Here is a 21574-nt window from a genome sequence, read left to right on the forward strand (position 1 = left end):
GCCCTTAGCTCGTGGCACAGATTGGGTTGCACAGGGCAGAACAATATCCCAGAAAGGGCAGAGGCGTGGTGGGGCGGCACGGTGACACAGTTGTTAGCACTGCTGCCTCACAGCGCCAGGGACCCGGGTTCGAATCCCGCCTTGGGTCACAGTCTGCGTGGAGTTTGCACATTCTCCCCATGTCTGCGTGGGTTTCCTCTGGGTGCTCCAGTTTCCTCCCACAGTCCAAAGATGTGCGGGTTAGGTGGATTGGCCTTGCTAAATTACCCCTTAGTGTTAGCGGGGGGGGGGGGCTAGCTATGGTAAATGCATGGGGATAGGGCCTGGGTGGAATTGTGGTCGGTGCAGACTCGATGGGCCGAATGGCCTCCTTCTGCACTGTAGAGATTCTATGGTCAGAAGAGAAGTCAACCCACACCAACTGTTGGGGCTAAAGGGATCAAGGGGATTGGGGGAGAATGCGGGATCTGGATATTGAATTTACTGATCAGCCATGATCAAAATGAATGGTGGAGCAGGCTCGACGGGCCGAGTGGCCTACTCCTGCTTCTATTTTCTATGTGTTTATATTTTGGCAGCTGGTTCAATGGACTACAAAGAGAGTAGAGCTTTAACATTCAAACCAGGTTCTCCAAGGATGATGTCAGGAAGCACTTCATCACATCTCTGTCCCAAAACTCTCTTTTAGCTGGGTCAATTAAAAATGTAAAAACGGAGATTGATGGACTTTTGCTAGAATAATGGGTTGCATCACCAAGGCAGGTTAAGCTACAAGGGCTGGGATTTTCTGGGCTCATCCAATGCAGACGCATGACCGGATGTGGCCACTAACTCTCCCGAGAGGGTCATAATGGGGTTTGTGCCATGGAGATCTCAGAATGTGATCTCCCCCCCCCCCCCACCCCACTCCCCCCATCCCTCCCACTGGACCACATAATCAAGCTCACTTCCAGTTACCTGATTATCATCAATTTAAATGAATTTAAATACAGAAATGAAACCTCGTCATGCCTTCCAGGGACGTCAGATGTTCCCCACAGGTTGGTGGGGTCAGTGGGTAGAGCCAGGAGCCTGGGCGGCAACTGAGGGGGAGAATAGCCTGTGATAATAAATGGGGAGTCCCGATGTCCGTAGCAGGGGGTGCATCTTTAACTTTAACTTACGATCTTCTCTGTGTAGCTGGCCTTGTTGGTGTGTTTAGGCTTCGCCCCTCAAGAATTACGGCCCAAAACACTGCACTTTTTTTTTGACAAAGAGTCAGAAGATCAGAAGAGAAAAGCTGCCTGCTTCTCTGGGGAGCAACACACCCGTATTCAGTCAGAATCTGACACTTTGTCATTCTCTGGGAAAATTCCACCTACGATCTAACTGAATGGCAAAATAGGCTTGAGAGCCTGAAGGGCCTCCTCCTGATCCTATGTTGTTTGAGATCGACATGCCAATATTAAGTTGATGCCGGCAGAGCCAAGAACGTGAGTGCAAAATGACGCGGCTGAAGCAATTCTTAACCATCTTCAGCCAGAAGCGCCGAGTGATTGATCCATCTTGGCCTCCCCCTGAGGTCCCAGCATCACGGGGTGCCCGTCTGCAGCCAATTCCAGTCACTCCGCATGATGTCAAGAAACAGTTAAGCACGCAGCAAAGGCTTTAGGCCCTGACAACATCCCAGCTGCTGCACTGTGAAGACTTGTGCTCCAAAAACTGCAGTTGCATCTTAAGCCAAGCTGGCCCAGTCCTGCTATAACGACACTGGCATCTACCTGACAACGTGGAAAATCACTTAGGTTTCCTGTCCACAAACAGAAGAACAAATCCAATTGGCAAATTACCATCCAAATGGTGTACTCTCAATCATCAAGAGTGATGAAGGTCAGTGATGAAAGTGCCATCCTGCAGCACTTAATCACCCAGACCTCTGTCGCTGATGTTCAGTTTGGGTTCTGCCACTTGGCTTTTGACCTCATGATAAGCAGAGTCTAAACATGGCAAAAATATCTGAACTTCAGAGCTGTGGTGATTGTGACCACTGACTGCCCTTAACATCCAGGCAGCATTTGATAGTGATTGGAATCAAGGAGCCCCAGCAAAATCTAAGTCAACGGGAATTGGGGGGGGGGGGGGGGCGGGGGGGGGGGGGGGGGGGGGTGGGGGGGGTGAATCACCACAAGTTGGAGTCACAGCTAGGACAAAGGAAGAGGCTTGTGTTGTTGGTGATCTATCATTTCTGTCTCAGGACATCACTGCAGGAAATTCCTTCAACATGAGGTCAGAAGTGGAGAGGTTTGCTAAACATAGCGCAGTATTCAATTCCACTCACAGCTCCTCAGATAACGCAGCAGTCCGTGTCCACATGGAACAAGTCTTGGACAACATTCAGGCTTGGGCTTATAAATGGCAAATAACATTCATGCCAGAGATTAAGTGCCAGGCAATGCCCATCGGCAGCAAGAGTGGGTATCACAGCTCCAAGGGCCCAGGTTCGATTCCAGCCTTGGGTGACTGTTCGTGTGGAGTTTGCAGCTCCTCCCCGTGTCTGCGTGGGTTTCCTCCGGGTGCTGCGGCTGCCTCCCACAGTCCAAAGATGTGTCGGTTTGGGGGATTAACCATGCTAAATGTGTGGGGTTACAAGGATAGGATTGGGGGAGAGGGCCTGGATAAGATACTCTGTCGGAGAGTCAGTGCAGACTTGATGGGCACTGTACTGCACTCTCGACATTCTATGATAACTACATGCCAGTGATATTCAATGGCATTACCATCCTCCATGAGCGTCAGCTTGGAGGTGGTGCAAGGGATGTTACTATTGACAAGATACTTCACTGGATCCGCTACAAAATTTCTGTGGCTACAACAGCAGGTCAGAGGCTGGAAATTGTGCATTGATTAACTCACCTCCTGACTCCCAAAGCCTGTCCACAATCTACAAAGCGCAAGTCAGAAATGTGAAGGAATACTCTCCACTTACCTGGTGAGTGCAGCTCCAACAACACTCAGGAAGTTCAATCGCATCCAGAACAAAGCAGCCTGAGAACTCAGACTAAAACAGCACAGCTTGAGCCACTGAACTGAAATCACACAGATGGAAATTGGTGCATGCTTTTTCAGTGCAAGAGAACTCAATTGGCAACCAGGACAGCGAGGAAAATGGCGAATGTAGCAACACTGCAGAGCGAGAGGGGTACATTTCCGCCTCACACTCAGATTTGGCTGTGTGATTGGCAATCCATTCCATCCTGGGTGCAGTGTGTATCATCTAAAGGATAAGCGTCAGCAGCATGCCATGAATGGCACTTTCCAAATCCTTGATCTTTACCAACTGGGAGAATGAGGGCAGTGGGCACAAGAGAACACCCTGTCTGTAGGTTCCTCTCGAAGTTGTCCACTATCTGGACTTGGAACTATGTCGCCATTACTTCGCTGTCGCAGGGTCAAAATCCTGGCACTCCCTTTCCTCGGATAGAAAAGTCAAGTACTAGGGGACATAGGTCTAAGGTGCATGGGGAAAGGTTTAGAGGAGATGTGCGAGGCAAGTTTTTTTTTACACAGAGGGTGGTGAACGTCTGGAACACGCTTCCCGGGGAGGTGGTGGGAGCAGGTACGAGAGCGGCATTTTGGGGGGCAACTAGCTGAATACATGAATAGGATGGGAATGGAAGGATACGGACTCCGTAGGTGCATACGGTTTTAGTTTAGGCAGGCATCATAACCGGCACAGGCTTGGAGGGCCGAAGGGCCTGTTCCTGTGCTGTACTTTTCTTTGTTCTTTGTTCTGAACACTACTGAGAGATTACAACCATTCAAGAGAGTGGCTCACCACCTGACAGATTGCCAGTGACACTCACAACCCACGAAGGGTAACATTGCGCTGTTCCAAATCCCATGATGCAAGACTGCTCAAACACAGCTGGAACATGTCACTAAAAATAGTGACATGTTCCAGCATATTGTGAACTTTCAGTCAATACTTTCTACTTCCAAATCTGAACAAAAGGCTGAAAAAGATGGCTGCCCGAGGGTCAGCTGACTTCTTTTGTGGATTAAAACCACTCTCCTGTCTCAACAGGGAACAAAAGGCACCTTCCAGGCTGATGCTGTATCAATGCCCTTTCCTGAAACCAATTTAAAGAGACAATTTCATATTGAATGAGTCAGCCAAACACAAAGATCCTGGCTGTCCCGAACTCTCAAGGTGTTAAATTTACAACACAGGGTGCATACTTTGAACTTGCAAAAGATCACAAGATGAGACTCATTTTTCCTGTCTGCTTTTAAACCAGCAAAAGCTGCTCGCGGAGAGAGAATTTCACCGAAAGACATTAAACGAGTCGCAAGTCATCCCAACAGCCAAAGTAGTAAATGGTAATACCGTCAAAGCAGAAGAACTCCGCCCCAACTTGGTCCAACTTTTCAGTTTCCCCTGAGAACAACCCTCCTAGAAATTTGACAACCAGAAACTTCGCAACTTACTGAGAATCTTTCATTTTACCAGACCTTCACTTCAACTTTAAAGCATCATCTCCATCTAAGAAACTACAGGCCTGCTACAAAAGAGAATCTGGCCCTTCCCGCTGGCGGGGGTTTTCAGTCCTGCTGAAGACGAACCCCCTCCCCCTCCCACGTGTGTGTGTGTGTGTGTGTGTGTGTGTGTGTTGAATGAGCGAGACCATAAGACCATAGAAATCATAGAAACCCTACAGTATAGAAGGAAGCCACTGAGTCTACACCGACACTCCAAAAGAGCATTCTACCTTGGCTCACCATACGCCCACCCCCCCTCCCAACCTATCCCTGTAATCCTGTGCATTGATCATGGCCAATCCACCTAACCTACACATCTCTGGACACTAAGGAGCAATTTAGCATCATCAACCCACCCAATCCGCACATCTTTGGACACTAAGGGGCAATTTAGCATGGCCAATCTACTTAACTTGCACATCTTTCGACCGTGGAAGGAAACCGGAGCATCCGGGAGGAAATCCACACAGACACGGGGAGAATGTGCAAACTCCACACAGTCACCTGAGGCCAGAATCGAATCCGGGTCCCTGGCGCTGTGAGGCAGCAGTGTTAACCACTTTGCATTTTTAAAAATATATGTGTCAATAAATAACCTTTATTTACTTTTTAAACCTCACAAAAATCTAGCTGCTGGAAATATTTAATTGGGACACTCACTGTGAGAAGAAAACACACAATTTTTAAACACCTGCGTTTAAACGCCTCAGTCTGTGCTTCAGCATTTAACATGCTCGCGAGCTATGTATTACCCTAGCCACCATCTCATGAATAACGAAAAATTCTTACCCCAGATCAGGAGGAGGTACCTCAGTGAGGCAAAGTACAACACGATTGTGCAGACAGCAAGCACGGCACAGGCGAGTTTGGAAAGGAACGGGACAGACCAGTTGAAGGTGCTGCAAGTTTCAAAAAACAAAAGGGAAAGGGAAAATTAAAATTGCAATTCACGCCAATGTGATCTCTGCCTCGTGTTCCAATATCTAAAATATTTATTCTCTGAAGTTACATTTTCCTTTGACTCCAACAACTAACAGGAGCCGTCATGTAACTGGATACGTCACTTAAACGAACCACACATTTAATAGGATTAAAACAATGCATAAATTGATAAAGCCAGGAGTCTAAGGAGATTGCATAATCCTTTCTGACATTGCATCCATACTAAAAGCAGAAAGTGTTGGAAATACTCAGCAGGTCTGTGGAGTTGGAAAAAATGTTAAGGACCGGAATTTTCTGACTGTTCACACCAGCGGGATTTTCCCATCCGGCTGTGGTGAACGAAGATTTGGCTTGTTGCCAAATTCTCCGTCTTCGTTGCAGCGGAAGTGTGACATGAACGGGCAGTAAGATTGCGTCCAAAGTTTTGAGCCAAATATGACTCTTTATCAGAACCGAACATTCTCTCTTCCACCTTCTCCCGTCGGGAAAAAGATACAAAAGTCTGAGGTCACGTACCAACCGACTCAAGAACAGCTTCTTCCCTGCTGCCGTCAGACTTTTGAATGGACCTACCTCGCATTAAGTTGATCTTTCTCTACACCCTAGCTCTGACTGTAACACTACATTCTGCACCCTCTCGTTTCCTTCTGTATGAACAGTATGCTTTGTCTGTATAGTACGCAAGGAACAATACTTTTCACAATATACTAATACATGTGACAATAATAAATCAAATCAAATAAATCAAATCAAATCAAAGAACAGTTCCGAAGAAGCCACATCCAACGCGGAACATTGGGCGGCACTTTCCGACGTGGCGTGTTTTGGGGCAGCGGAGGGTGGCCCACGATTGGCCAGCAGCGGGATCTTCTGGTCCCGCCACTGTCAACGCGGGGGGGGGAATCTCTGGTAACGGAAGATCCCAATGGCAGGAACAGCCGGCAAATCCCACCCATTAGCTCTGTTACTCTCTACAGATGCAGCCAGATCTGCTGAGTATTTCCAGCACTTTCTGGTTCGATTGCTGCTTTCCAGTATCCGCAATATTTTGCTTTTACTTTGCTGCAACCATTCTGCTCTTTTCCCAAATGAACTTACTTTGCTTTACATAATTATTGATTTGTAAGTATCATTATGACAAGGATTGAGTATATTTCCATTAGAGAAACACTCCAAGGAGCAGCCTATAAAGATGTAATTCAGACCCTAACCATCAGCCTTACAGGATTTCGTACTAAAATTATAATGTTTTTGCTCGCTGCTGTGGCTAATTAGCGCCATAACTATTGATACTGCTGGCCTCCATTTCCCACTGTGTGCTTATTTATTTTGACACAGGGACCATAAAATGCTAAGTATAATCTTGTTTTAACAACAGTTTTTCCCTCTATTGTATTTATAAGAAATTCTAGGTTACAGCACTGGAATGCATCCTACATCTGACAATTCAAAGTAATTCTTTGACTCTTAAGTTATATGAATTATGCAATGTAAATAGTGGGAATTACATGCCAAGGAAGCTGCTTTGAATTAAATGGAACAGGCAATATCAACAACTTGTATAGGCAATGCCAAAAGTGCTGAAAAACCGGGCCAAGGGTGGGAGGAGGGGGGAAAGATCTCTAAGGTCAGACCCTCTCTTGCTCCCGGTTTGAGGGAGGACAATGTCATAGAATCACTACAGTTCAGAAGGAGGCCGTTCGATCCCTCGAGCCTGCACCGATAACAATCTTATTCAGGCCCTATCCCTGTTACTCCACGCATTGGAGTTACAGGGATAGGATCCAACAGGATTCTCCCTGTTAATCCCTCTGACACTAAGGGGCAATTTAGCATGGCCAATCAACCTAACCTACACATCTTTAGACCGTAGGAGGAAAGCAGAGCACCCGGAGGAAACCCACACCGACGTGGGAAGAACGTGCAAACTCCACATAGACAGTCACCCAATCGAACCTTGGTCTCTGGCGCTGTGAGGCAGCAGTGGTAACCACTGTGCCACCATGCCGTGCTGTGTCCGGTATACAATAGTTAAATGTAGTTGTAGAGACTGAGCATCCTTTGCAGTATTGGGAAACAAAATCTAACTGGAAGCAGTGGGGGGAACTTTAACTCCCAAATAAATGGGTGGGTTTGGATCGGCTGGGATGCAAAATCTTAGAAGTCTCAAACTCGACATTACCCAACTCACAGCTTGTCCAATGATCCAGAGGATTCCCTCATGTCAGGAGTGAGCAAAATATGGCAGCTTGGTTGTGTCTCACTCAGCTCAAGATTGATACCAACAGCCACGAAGCCCTTATGAACAATTAAGGACATAGCCAAAGAAATCCTGTTGACCGTGACTGTGGAGAGTCCTCCCAAACAATTAAATTACTCCTCGAATGTCCTCTACTACCAAACCCATGCAATCCTGAAAACCAATTCTTGACACTATGGTTAAGAAAGCCCGCCAGCGCCTCTACTTTCTCAGGAGGCTAAGGAAATTCGGCATGTCCGTTACGACGTTGACTGATTTTTACAGATGCATCATAGAAAGCATTCTTTCCCGATGTATCACAGCTTGGTGTGGCTCCTGCTCTGACCAACACCGCAAGAAACTACAAAGGGCTGTGAACGAAGCCCAGTCCATCACGCAAACCAGCCTCCCACCCATTGACTCCATCTGCACTTTCCGCTGCCTCGGAAAAACAGTCAGCATAATCAAGGACCCCACACACCCCGGACATTCTCTCTTCCACCTTCTTCCGTCGGGAAAAAGATACAAAAGTCTGAGGTCACGTACCAACTGACTCGAGAACAGCTTCTTCCCTGCTGCCATCAGACTTTTGAATGGATCTACCTGATATTAAGTTGATCTTTCTCTACACCCTAGCTATGACTGTAACACTACATTCTTCACCTTCTCCTTTCTTTCTCCTCTATGTGCTCTATGAATGGTATGTTTTGTCTGTATAGCGCAAGAAACAATACTTTTCACTGTATCCCAATACGTCTGACAATAATAAATCAAATCAAATCAAATGTCAGTGTTGAGGGAAGATGGAACGACGTGACAAAAAGACTTTTGTTTTTAATGGAGGAGAGATTCGGGGGGGGGGGGTGAGGTGTCAGGGTAGAGGATGATGCTAGGCAACTAACCCCCCCCATTAAGGGGCAATTCAGCATGGCCAGTCCACATAATCCGCAGATCTATGGATTGTGGGAGGAAACCGGAGCACCCGGAGGAAACCCACAGAGACACGGAGAGAACGTGGAAACTCCACACAGACAGAGTCACCTAATGCCGGAATTGAACCCGGGTCCCTGGCATTGTGAGGCAGCAGTGCTAACCACTGTGCCACCATGCTGCAGAGAGCAGCTGAAAGTCACATTATTATTTATCACAGATTGTGGAGTGTGTCAACTGATCTCACCTGAGCCTGAAAGAATTTGAGCTGCAAATTTGAGTGTCACTGCCATTGAGCGGGAGAGCTGCTGGGCAACTAATGGGGTCTTTGGGGCAACACACTGGATCGAGGCCTAATGTCAGGCTGCCTCAGTCACCAGCCAGGAGAATTCCACTGTACGTTATCTTTTTGGGGCACGCAGGAGCACTCCCCCATCCGGAGTCCACAGAAAGTACGTCCATGCTTAGCTCTTCTGGGGTCTCTCTGGATCCCTCGCCTGGGGAAATGGTCAAATATCCATGGCTCAGGCTCCAGCCAGTTCTGACTGAATTTGCATATTTAAAGGGGCCTACTATGGGTGAGTGCTTCCCACTATTGTCAGTCAGCCCGTTTCAAAATGTCACCAACATTTTCGAGTGTGTTGAGGCCATGAGCACTTATTAACGGCAGGTGGTAGAATTCAATATTCCTACATCAACAACAAAGCAGTAAAGCCATTTGAATTCACTTACTGCGGGACTGAAAACCCATGGACTCTGCAGTAAAACTTGCAGCATCAAAATATATTTTTGGATGTTGGCTAGTACAATTTTACAGACTCATTAATTTGTTGTATCTAGAAACAACAAAACCACACATCCAAATGTCGTTGTCTAAGTGCCATGTGGGTGTAGGTGACCAGAGTCTTTTCAAATTCCTGATCACAGCAGTAATGGATGACCTTCTTGTTGGAGTTCTGATTAAGCCAGACGGTGGCACAGTGGTTAGCACTGCTACCTCACAGCGCCAAGGATATGGGTTCGATTCTCGGCTTGGGTCACTGTGTGGAGTTTGCACATTCTCCCCGTGTCTGTATGGGTTTCCTCCCACACTCCAAAGATGTGCGGGTTAGGTTGATTGATCATGCTAAATTGCCCTTAGTGTCAGGGGGACTAGTTAGGATAAATGCATGCAGGCATGGGAATCGGGCTTTGTGGGATTGTGGTCGGTGTAGACCTGATGGGCCGAATGGCCTTCTTCTGCACTGTAGGATTCTATGATTCATTAATGTTGTCCAACTGCTTTCTTCGCTGTCGGTCTATTGCTCTTCTTCCATTAATCCATTCGGTGGTGATTAACACTCCCATCCTACATTCTCTCCAGATAGCGGCCAGAATCTTCCGTCCTCGTTTGCGGCTTCGATTTCCTGGTGGCACTGAAAGCCAATGGAGTCTTGGTGACAATGCCAAACTTTCTATTCTCGCTCACACCAGTCCTGCCACGAGTGAGACTGGAGAATCCCACCCAACATATCTGAAGAGCTCCACTTGTATCCATTTGATAATTACTTGAGAGGTCTTGAATGTTTTTCCAGCCTCATTACATACTTTGTTGGCCATTTTCTCCACCCAGCTTACTCTTCTTTTGAGGCACTGCATTTCAAAATCCCAGTCGTTAAGAAAGAGAGAATAGAGAGAGATGAAGAGACGAAGTGTGCGAGAAATAAGTAAGGACTTGCATTTGTATAGCACTTTTCACAAGCATAGGACGCCCCAAAATGCACTACAGCCAAAAGCTCTTTGAAATGCAGCCACTACTGTAATATAGGGAATGCAGAACCAATTAGCACACATCAAAACTCACCAAAACATCATAGAGTGGTATACTGTCACAAGAATTTAATCTGATTTAAACAGGGCATCAGAAAGTTCTTAAGAGTAAGTTGGGTGGAGAAAGTGACTAAAGAAGAATGAGGTCAGAAGAACTTGAGGCCAGAAGGGCGGCACTGTGGCACAGTGGTTAGCACTGCTGCCTCACAGCGCCAGGGACCCGGGTTCAATTCCGGCCTCGGGTCACTGACTGTGTGGAGTCTGTACCTCCTCCGTGTCTGCGTGTGCTTCCTCCCGGTGCTCCGGTTTCCTCCCACAGTCCAAAGATGTGCAGGTTAGGTGGATTGACCATGCTAAATTGTCCCAAGGTATGTCGATTTAGAAGGATTAGCGGGGTAAATATGTGGGGTTGTGGGAAAGGGGCTTGGGTGGGATCATCTGTCCAAGATTCGGTGCAGATGCTATGGGCCGAATGGCCTCCTCCTGCACTGTGGGGATTCTATGATTCTATGAACAAGAGCAAGAACTTTAAATAATCATCAAAAGGCAAATGGAGCTCTTCAGACACATTGAGCGGGATTCTCCGGTCTCATCCGTGGCAGGATTGTCATGAGTGAGAATGGAAATGTTGACGTTCAAGTCAAACAAAGTAAGATGATGAGCAGATAATCAGTTTGATTGATGTTGGTTGAGGGGTAAATATTGGCCGGGGTAGCAGGGATAAACCTTCCAAAGAATGCTAAGAGATTTTTTATGACTGTCATGAAGGACAAAGGGGTTTCGGTTTACCATTTCAGCTAAATGTCAGCTCAGCCCAAGACCAATATTGTTTTCCTCCATGCATCCGGTAGGTTGCAAGTCAAATGCTCTGCGTTGTCTAAAAACAAAGACACCCCGTAGCTGTTGTGCTGTAGAATGAACACAAGTATCACCAAAGGAACGCAACCTGGCTCACTGGCAGAGCGAGTTACTGAGGGATCTCTTTCTCTTCTGATTATTGAGTCCGGTCTTCCAACTTGGATCTTTCTGCATCTCTTGAACAGCGAACAATCCTCTTCCGTTCAATCTTTCATGTCCCAACAGCTGCTCGAAAACAAGCACTTTTCAAGCGAGCTGATTTTATCAAAGTGTAACTGGAACCACAGTCCAGAATGTAGCTGGCGTGGCGATGCAGAATTAATCCTCTTTCATACAATGAGCACAATGAGAATGGCCTGAAAAGAAAAACCCCACCTATTTCACATAAAAACTGGAATTTTCTTAATTAAAAACCCAGAGTGACATGGCATAATCAAACTTTAATCATTCTGCATTAATATATGCATCTTCCAATGAAAGAATCATAATAATAATTTCTTCTGTTTGAAATCCCAGTGACCCCAGGGAAATACATCAGATAACATGCTCACATCCTCATTATCACCCTTGCGTAGTACCCGACAATGCACCTGGGACAGGGCTAAGGAGAATGTACTAAATACATTATCATTATGAGAAAGGAGACTTCTTTCTATTTGTCAATAAAGTAAGCAATAATTAATTACTGCTCAATAATGTATTCCAAGATTAATATAGGCAAAAGCGAAAAACACAATAATGATGTGCAAACTCAGGATTGTTGTCAGATTAGATTAAATTCTTGTGACAATATACCACTCTATCATTTTCTGATGAGTTTTGATGTGTGCACAAGCCCATTATCGGATAGTTTATTGAACTAATATGATCTGATTGGACTGCGCAACAGGTGAGCTCTGTTCCTCTGTAGCATTGTGCAAGTTCAGGAGTCATCTATGTTTCAGAAGTTCGTTCTTAAAGGACTCACACACTAAATAAAGTTCTAATGATTAGGATATGGGAACATACAGCGTTTATTTAGCAATTTGGTCTCAACTCCAGGTTGGGGTGGGCAGCATGGCGGCTAATACTGGTGCCTCACAGCATCAGGGACCCGGGTTCGATTCCGGCCTTGGGCTACTATCTGTGTGGAATTTGCATGTTCTCCCTGTGTCTGTGTGGATTTCCTCCCACAGTCCAAAGATGTGCAGGTTAAGTGGATGAGCCATGGTAAATTCATGGGGTTATGGGATAGGGTGGAGGGGAGGGCCTGGGTGACATGTCCTTTGGCCATGCTAAATTCTCCCTCCGTGTACCCGAACAGGTGCCAGAGTGTGGCGACGAGGGAATTTTCACATTAACTTCATTGCAGTGTTACCATAAGACATAGGAGCAAAATTAGGCCACTCGGCCCATCGGGGGTCTGTTCTGTTATTCAACCAGGGCTGATATTTTTCTCATCCCCATTCTCCTACCTTTTCCCCCTAACCCCTGATCCCCTTATTAATCAAGAACCTATGTATCTCTGTCTTAAAGACACTCAATGACCTGGCCTCCACAGCCTTCTGCGGCAAAGAGTTCCACAGATTTACCACTCTCTGGCTGAAAAAGTTCCTCCTCATCTCTGTTTTAAAGGATTATCCCTTTAGCCTGAGGTTGTGCCTTCTGGTTCTAGTTTTTCCTACTAGTGGAAACATCCTCTCCATGTCCACTCTATCCAGGCCTTGCAGTATCCTGTAAGTTTCAATAAGATCCCCCTTCATTCTTCTAAACTCCAACGGGCACAGACCTAGAATCCTCAACCGTTCCTCATACGACAAGCTCTTCATTCTTGACCCTTTCTTCTGGACCCTTTTCATGGGCAGTACATCCTTCATCAGATACGGGGCCCAAAACTGCTCACAATACTCCAAATGGAGTCTGACCAGAGCCTTATACAGCCTCAGAAGTACATCCCTGCTCTTGTATTTTAGCCTTCTCGACATGAATGATAACATTGCATTTACCTTCCTAACTGCCGACTGAACCTGCATGTTAGCCTTAAGAGAATCTTCAACAAGGACTCCTAAGTCCCTTTGTGTTTCTGATTTCCTAAGCATTTCCCCATTTAGAAAATAGTCTATGCCTCCAGCCTCCTTCCAAAGTGCATAACCTCACACTTTTTCAAATTGTATTCCATCTGCCACTTCTTTGCCCACTCTCCTAACCTGTCCAAGTCCTTCTGCAGCCCCCCTGCTTCCTCAATACTACCTGTCCCTCTACATATCTTTGTATCATCTGCAAACTTAGCAACAGTGTCTTCAGTTCCTTTTCCAAAGCGTTAATGTATATTGTGAAAAGTTGTGGTCCCAGCACCGACCCCTGAGGCACACTACTAGTCACCGGCTGCCATCCTGAAAAAGACCCCTTTATCCCAACTCTCTGCCTTCTGCCAGTCAGCCAATCCTCGATCCATGCCAGGATTTCACCATTAACACTATGGGCCCATAACTTATTGAACAGTCTCCTATGTGGCACCTTGTCAAAGGGCTTTTGGAAATCTAAATGAATCATGTCCACTGGTTCTCCTTTATGTAACTTCCTTGTTACCTCCTCAAATAACTCTAACAGATTTGTGTTAATGTAAGCCTACTTGTGATACTAATGAATAAGCTTTAAAACTTTATATAAACTTTCGGAGAGTTGGTGCAGACTGGATGGGCTGAATGGCCTCGTTCTGCACTGTAGGGATTCTATAGTTCTATGAAGATGCGCTGTTGGGTTACTTTGGATTGCAGGGTCAAAAGGAACAAAGTTCAGATGCATTAAAAGCTGAAATATTAATTTTAATAGAAAGACGTGTGTTTATGCAATGCCTTTGCTGACCTCTGGACTTCCCAAAGTGCTTTGCAGCAAATGAAGAATTTCTGAAGTGCAGTTGTTGTTGTAATGTAGGAAATGTGCCAACACATGTGTACACAGCAAGCTCCCACCAATAGCAATGTAATAATGACCAGCTCAACCATTTTAGGTGTTGAGTGAGGGATGAATGTTGACCGGGACACTGGGAGTCCCCCATGGTCTTCTCCCAAAGAGTGTCGTGGGAACCATTTACTGAGACAACTTGTCCAAACGTTGAGGATTTTCTTAGGTTTCGAGGCAATCACTCTGATTTTTGACCGCACTATGGAGACAACCAAAAAAGAAAATAGTGCCCCAATGGCTCAATTAATTGCAACACTGAATAGAATATTATAAAGAGCAAGGAAGACATACATTTATACAGCGTCCTTCATAAACACTGGATGTCTCGATGTGTTTTGCTGCCAATGAAGTATTTCTGAAGTGTAATCCCTTTTGTAATATGGGGAAAGTAGCAGCCAATTGGTGCACAGCAAGATCCCATAAACAGCAATGTGATAGTGATGAGATAATCTGTTTTTCCTCATCATGTTGACCAAGAGGTCATTTTTGCCGGGACACTGGAAACATATCCCCTGCTCTTCTTTAAAATGGTCTGTCATAGTCATAGAACTTTATAGCACAGAAAGAGGCCCTTCAGCCCATCATGTCTGCGCTGGCCATCAATTTTCAAAGACTTGGCCCGTAGCCTTGTATGCTGAGTGCTTCAAGTGTTCATCTAAATGTTTCTTAAATGCTGTGAGGGTTCTTGCCTCTTTCACCCTTTCAGGCAGTGAGTTCTAGATTCCCACTACCCTCTGAGGTGCCGTAGGATCTTTTACATCCACTTCATAGAATCCCTGCAGTGTGGAATGAGGCCATTCAGCCCATCGAGTATGCACCAACAATCCCACCCAGGCCCTATCCCCATAACCTCACTTATTTACCCTGCTAATCCCCCTGACATTGAGGGACAATTTAGGATGGCAACTCAGCCTAACCCGCAGATCTTTGAACTGCGGGAGGCAACCCAGAGGAAACCCTGCAGACAAGGGGAGGACATGCAAACACAACACAGACAGTCAACCAAGGTCGACATTGAACCCAGGTCCCTGTTGCTGTGAGGCAACAATGCTAACCACTGTGCCAGGTCGATGGCGCTTTGGTTTAACATCTCCTCTGAAAGATGGCCTCTTCCTACAGTGTAGCACTCCTCCAGTATAGGAAGATGCAAGTTTGGGTTCCCAAACCGGAGTTAGCTCAGTGAGCTCACAAAGGATAGCAGAGATGGCTTGCTGAGATTGTTGGCTTAGGTTCCCTGAAATTGGGAAGAAGCCACTTATCTCCTGCCAAGAATCCCTGCTACGGAAGCAGGTCTGAGCTCATCTGGTGAGAGTAGGATCAGGATTTATGATCTTCTCTGTGTGAACAATAATCTGTCACCACTCAGTCCCTTGGCTCACAGAGTATGGCTGTTTGGACAAGGTACTGGATGGCTGAGAACAGCCAATGTACCACATCCCAGCAAGGAGACAACAAAAGCTTCAGGAAGGAAAGAAAATTAATAGGAAAGTTTAAAGAAGCAAAGAATCACTGTTAAATGATCTCTATTTTGATGGTGAGATGGTCTGTTCTCCACCTGAATTAGATTACAATTACCATCTTTGCCACAAGGGACATGCACACTGATTCACAATAACAAGATAATGCTATCATGTCCATCAGATCAATAGGGATAAAAGAGGAACATTACCACAGACCACATGGACAAGCAGTTTTAAGCCCAGGACAAGGTCTTCCTCACTCGCACAGTGGTTAGCACTGCTGCCTCACAGCGCCAGGGGCCTGGGTTCAATTCCCGGCTTGGGTCACTATCTGTGTAGAGTTTGCATGTTCTCCCCGTGTCTGCGTGGGTTTCCTCCAGGTGCTCCAGTTTTCTCTCACAGTCCTAAATGCGTGCTGGTTAGGTGCATTGGCCATGCTAAATTCTCCCTCAGTGTACCCAAACAGGTGCTGGAGTGTGACGACTAGGGGATATTCACAGTAACTTCATTGCAGTGTTAATGGAAGCCTACTTGTGACACTAATAAATAAACTTTAAACTTTATCTTAGATACATTTAAAGAGGCTGATTTGATTCACAAGAACACAACACAAGAAATAGAAGCAGGAATGGGCCACTAGGCCCTTCAAGCCTGTCTCTCCATTCAATATGATCATGGCTGATCTATGCCGGTCTCAACTCCTTCTGGCCATTTCCCCAGAGCCCCTCTATATTTGATCTATCAAATATTTATCCACCTCCACTTTAAATACTTCTAATGATCCAGCTTCCACTACCCTTTGGGGATTTTCACAGTGACTTCATTGTGGTGCTAATGTAAGCCTACTTGTGAGTAATGAATAAACTTTTTATTTGAATTTTTTTCCCAGAGATTCACCACCCTCTGCGAGAAGACACTTCTATACACGACAGCTTTAAATTCATGATTCATCATTCAGCCTTGTTCTATTGACCTAACCCCTTCAGACACTTTGTGACATCAGACCCTGCAGACTGCGATCTCACGACATATTTAGTTGGAGCTGTGTTCTATGGGAAATGTATTTCTTGTTCCACTGTGCTTTCGATTGAAAGCAAACATTGCCAAGCGCTTTTTTCAACAAAAATATACCAAAATAATTCCGGCTTCCCCGCACTCTGGGGGAATAGCCCCCTTTGTGTCAGTAGGAGATACTCTGTAAATCTGATCACCAGAACCAAAGGGCACAACCTCAGGCTAAAGGAATGATCCTTTAAAACAGAGAAAAGGAGGAATTTCTTCAGCCAGAGGGTGGTGAATATGTGGAACACTTTGCCGCAGAAGGCTTTGGAGGCCGGGTCATTGAGTGTCTTTAAGTCTGAGATAGATAGGTTCTTGATTAATAAGGGGATCAGGGGTTACGGGGAAAAGGCAGGAGAATGGGGATGAGAAAAATATCAGTCATGATTGAATGGCAGAGCAGACTCGATGGGCCGAGTGGCCTAATTCTGCTCCTATGTCTTATGGTCTAACCCTTCTCTTGATTGTTGGGATACTGACAACTCTGGCAAAGCAATAGTTAGTGTCCATTCCCAACTGAGACGGCCAGCCATGTGGCATGAGGCCAGTTTGATCAGTTGGCAATCTAGTTGTGAGAGAACCTTGGGAATGAGTGACCATAAAATGGAAGAATTCTTTGCCAAGGTGGATAAAGAGGTGGCTGATTCTGAGACCAGGGTTCTGAATCTCAATAAAGGAATGATGGTATGAGGCATGAATTGGTCATGACGGACTGAGAAACATTACTGAAAGGAAAGGCGGTGGACAGGCAATGGCAGGTTTTTAAAGAACAAATAGGTGAACTCCAGAAGTTGTTTATTCCTGTTTGGCGCAAGAGTTGGAAGGGAATTGTGGCCAAACCTTGGCTTACAGGGGAAATTAGGGTTAGAATCAGATTCAAGGAAGAAGCATACAAATTGGCAAGAAAAAACAATAGGCCTGAGGATTGGGAGCTGTTTAAATTCAACAAAGGAGGACCAAGGGATTGATTAAGAAGGGAAAAATAGAAAATTCATAACAGGGAATAAAGAAATGGCTGAGGAATTAAATTTGTACTTTGCTTCAGTCTTCACAAAGGAAGACATGAATAATGTACCAGAAGTGCCGAGAGAAACATGTTTGAGTGAGGAGCTGAAGGAAATCAGCATTAGTTGAGAAATGGTTTTGGGGAAATTGATGGGATTGAAGGTGGATAAATCTCCAGGTCCTGATAATCTTCATCCCAGAGTACTTAAGGAAGGGGTCCTAGAAATAGTAGATCCATTGGTGGTTATTTTCCAAAATTCCTTAGACTCTGGAATAGTTCCTACAGATTGGAAAGTAGCTAATATAAGCCCGCTATTCAAAAAGGGAGGTAGAAAGAAAACAGGGAACTATAGACCACTGAGCCTAACATTGATACTGGGGAAGTTGCTAGAATCTAATATCAAGGATTTCATAACAGACTACTGTATCAAGTTAAAGCACACGGGATTGTAGGTAATGTCTTGAGATGGATAGAAAACTGGTTAGCAGATAGGAAGCAAAGAGTTGGCATAAAAGGGTCTTCTTCTGATTGGCAGTGGGGTTCCACAGATATCTGTGCTAGGATCCCAACTGTTCACATTATATATTAATCATTTGAAGAGGGAACTGAATGTATTATCTCCAAATCCGCAGATGACACAAAGTTGGGTGGGAGGGTGAGCTGTGAGGAGGATGCAGAGATGCTTCAGCGTGATTTGGACAGGCTGAGTGTGTGGTCATGTGCATGGCAGATGCAGTCTAATGTGGATAAATGTGCGGTTATCCATTTTGGTAGCAATAATAGGAAGACAGATTATTACTTGAATGGGTGAAAATCGAGAGAGGTGGATACTCAACGAAACCTTGGAGTCCTCATGCATCAGTTGCTGAAAATAAGCACACAGGTACAGTAGGCAGTAAAGAAGGCAAATGGGATGTTGGCCTTCATAGTGAGCGGATATAAGTATAGGGATAGGGATGTTTTGCTGCAACTGTATAGGGCGTTGGTGAGGCCACATCTGGAATACTGCGTGCAGTTTTGGTGTCCTTATCTGAGGAAGGATATCCTTTCTATAGAGGGAATGCAGCAAAGGTTTACCAGGCTGATTCCTGGGATGGTAGGTCTGTCATATGAGAAGAGACTAAGTCGGTTAGGGTTATATTCACTGGAGTTTAGAAGAGTGATAGGGGATCTCATAAAAACCTATAAAATTCTAACAGGGTTAGACAGGGTAGACTCAGAAAGAATGTTCCCAATGGTGGGAGAGTCCAGAACAAGGGGTCATAGTTTGAGGATAAGGGGTAAACCTTTTAGAACTGAGGTGAGGAGAAATTTCTTCACCCAGTGGGTGGTGAATGTGTGGAATTCACTACCACAGAATGTAGTTGAGGCCAAAATGTTGTCTGATTTCAGGAAGAAATTAGATATAGCTCTTGGGGCTAAAGGGATCAAGGGACATAGGGGGAAGTGGGGGATCAGGATATTGAATTTGATGATCAGCCATGATCAAAATGAATGGCGCGGAACAGCCTCGAAGGGCCAAATGGCCTACCCCTGCTTCTAGTTTCTATCAGGGTGGCCCTTTAAAAAAAGAGACACTGAACACGTGGAGAACAATGTATTGCCCTGAGCAAATATATCACCATTCATAAGACCATAATATCACAGCGGCTATTGCACCTAACTCTCACTGGTATAAAGATAGGTGTCATCTTTAATTTTTGTTGATTGTTTTATTAATTGTCGATTTTTGGAAGTCTTCTGGGGTTGGAGCAGAAACCTTCAAGCTCCAGAGTAGTCTTTAGGAGCAATGCATATGATGACTGGCAATCAACTAAGTGGGATGCTTGTACCTTGACCATAACAATCAGGATGTGGCTTTGCACTTATCACAATTCTCAGGCTATCGAGGCTAAGGTTTGTCAACATAGAATCCCTACAGTGAAGAAGGAGGCCCATCGAGGCTGCACTGACCAGGCCCTATCCCTGTAACCCTGCGCGCTTACCCTGTCAATCCCCCTCACACTAAGGGTCAATAATAAGGTGATAGTCACAACCCTGAATCTAAATGTTGATCCCTATCTTGGCTTTCCCTCTACACATTGTCGTCAGAAACTCATTAACGCACCATCGCACATCTTATAGAGACATATAAGATAATGAAGGGGCTGGATAGGGTAGAGGTAGAGAGATTCTTTCCACTTAGAAGGGAAACCAGAACTAGAGGGCACAGCCTCAAAATAAGTGGGGGCCGGTTCAGAACAGAGTTGAGGGGGAACTTCTTCTCTCAGAATCTCTGGAATTCTCTGCCCATTGAAGTGGTGGAGGCTACCTCGTTGAATATGTTTAAATCATGGGTAGATAGATTTCTGATCGATAAGGGAATTAAGGGATATGGGGAGCAGGCGGGTAAGTGGAACTGATTCGCTTCAGATCAGCCATGATCTTGTTGAATGGCGGGGCAGGCTCGAGGGGCTAGATGGCCTACTCCTGCTCCGATTTCTTATGTTCTTACATCACATTATCTGCCTCTCTTGTGTAAGCTCAGTCTAATAGAACTCTTTGTCCTTGTACAATTTTGCCTTTCGCCTTTCTTGGTTCTGAACCTTGGCGTTGCAGAATCTATGAGCACGCACACGCTGATAATATAATCCATTTATAAGAAGCTGACATTGAGCTGCACCCCCCCTCCTCTCCCCATTCTCACCCCACCCGCCATGCACAAAACAGGGACACACCCCCATTAGGAAATAGCCAACAGTTATCCAGAACATCTCTATGGCGCTTGGGAAGATTGTCATCTCACACACAAGCCCTTCTTGCGGGATGTGTGGGACTGCTTTACATCGACTTGATCTGTGGCTCAACATCAAGTGAGCGAATCTGCTTGGAGGAAATTCATATTTCATCCCTGAATCTATATCTGTAAATGACGGATTGTAAATTGCCAGGTTGCATGACAAGGCTGATTGATCACTCAATGAATGCCGAGACATTTGATCAAGGTTTCTTCAATTTAATATTCAGATATTTGATGTCTGGCGTCACAATTGTGCTTTAGTGAATCCTAGAGTGAAAATAAGATTGTTAATTGAGGTACGTCTCCAATCTGTGCCGTGGGTTTCCAAACTGTCGATAAATTCCTCACATTATTGCAAAATACGAAGACTAATAGATGTGATTATGCACAAAATTAATGAGTGCAATCATAGCACTATATGATCACAGGATGATGAATTGCGATTGTGTATATTTATCAGTTACAATTAGTCGCTAAGTGTGAGAGAGATAACATGAAAGCGCAGGAAAGAATATTTTATTGGAGTCATGTTCTCTCTTTCACCAAGGTGAATTAGCATTTTGTAAATGCATTAAGTGGGAACACTCCAAAGCGTGCTGACAAACAATACACAAAAGTCAACACGAGTCACAGGCTGTTCCACTTCACAATGTGCCCTATAAGAGCAGGTGTGTGTTCCAATTCCAGTCGCCTGACTTCCATCCACTTCAACGCACTCTACTTCCAAAGAAAGCAAAGTGCTTCACTTTTAATGACAACATTCAAGTGAAATCCTGCTGAAACTTTTAGAAATTTAGTTTCTGTGCTATATTAGATTTTGCACTCAAAAGCCATATCATTTGGAAGTAATTTATTGCCATATATTAGTTCTGAAAATCAATTAGTAGCAGTAGAAAAGGGAATTCTAAGACAAACATGCTCATTCTTAATAATTTAAACTTGATTTTAATGGGAGCCGGGTGTGTATTTTAAGAAGTAATTAAATCTGCTTTACATTACATTCTGTCCAGCTGAGGGGATCTTTAGCCATA

General features: G+C 45.1%; 1 protein-coding gene across 1 annotated transcript in view; it reads right to left on the bottom strand.

The window, feature by feature from the left end:
• The window catches only part of LOC144511296 (multiple C2 and transmembrane domain-containing protein 2-like), a 447793-nt gene that overhangs the window by 20524 nt on the left and 405695 nt on the right, over positions 1–21574 (bottom strand). Inside the window, exon 20 of the mRNA XM_078241512.1 lies at positions 5308–5417. Coding sequence (XP_078097638.1) covers positions 5308–5417 — 110 coding nt within the window. The remainder of the gene's footprint in view (positions 1–5307; positions 5418–21574) is intronic.

This window comes from Mustelus asterias, chromosome 24 (assembly GCF_964213995.1).
Source record: "Mustelus asterias chromosome 24, sMusAst1.hap1.1, whole genome shotgun sequence".
Classification (NCBI taxonomy): domain Eukaryota; kingdom Metazoa; phylum Chordata; class Chondrichthyes; order Carcharhiniformes; family Triakidae; genus Mustelus; species Mustelus asterias.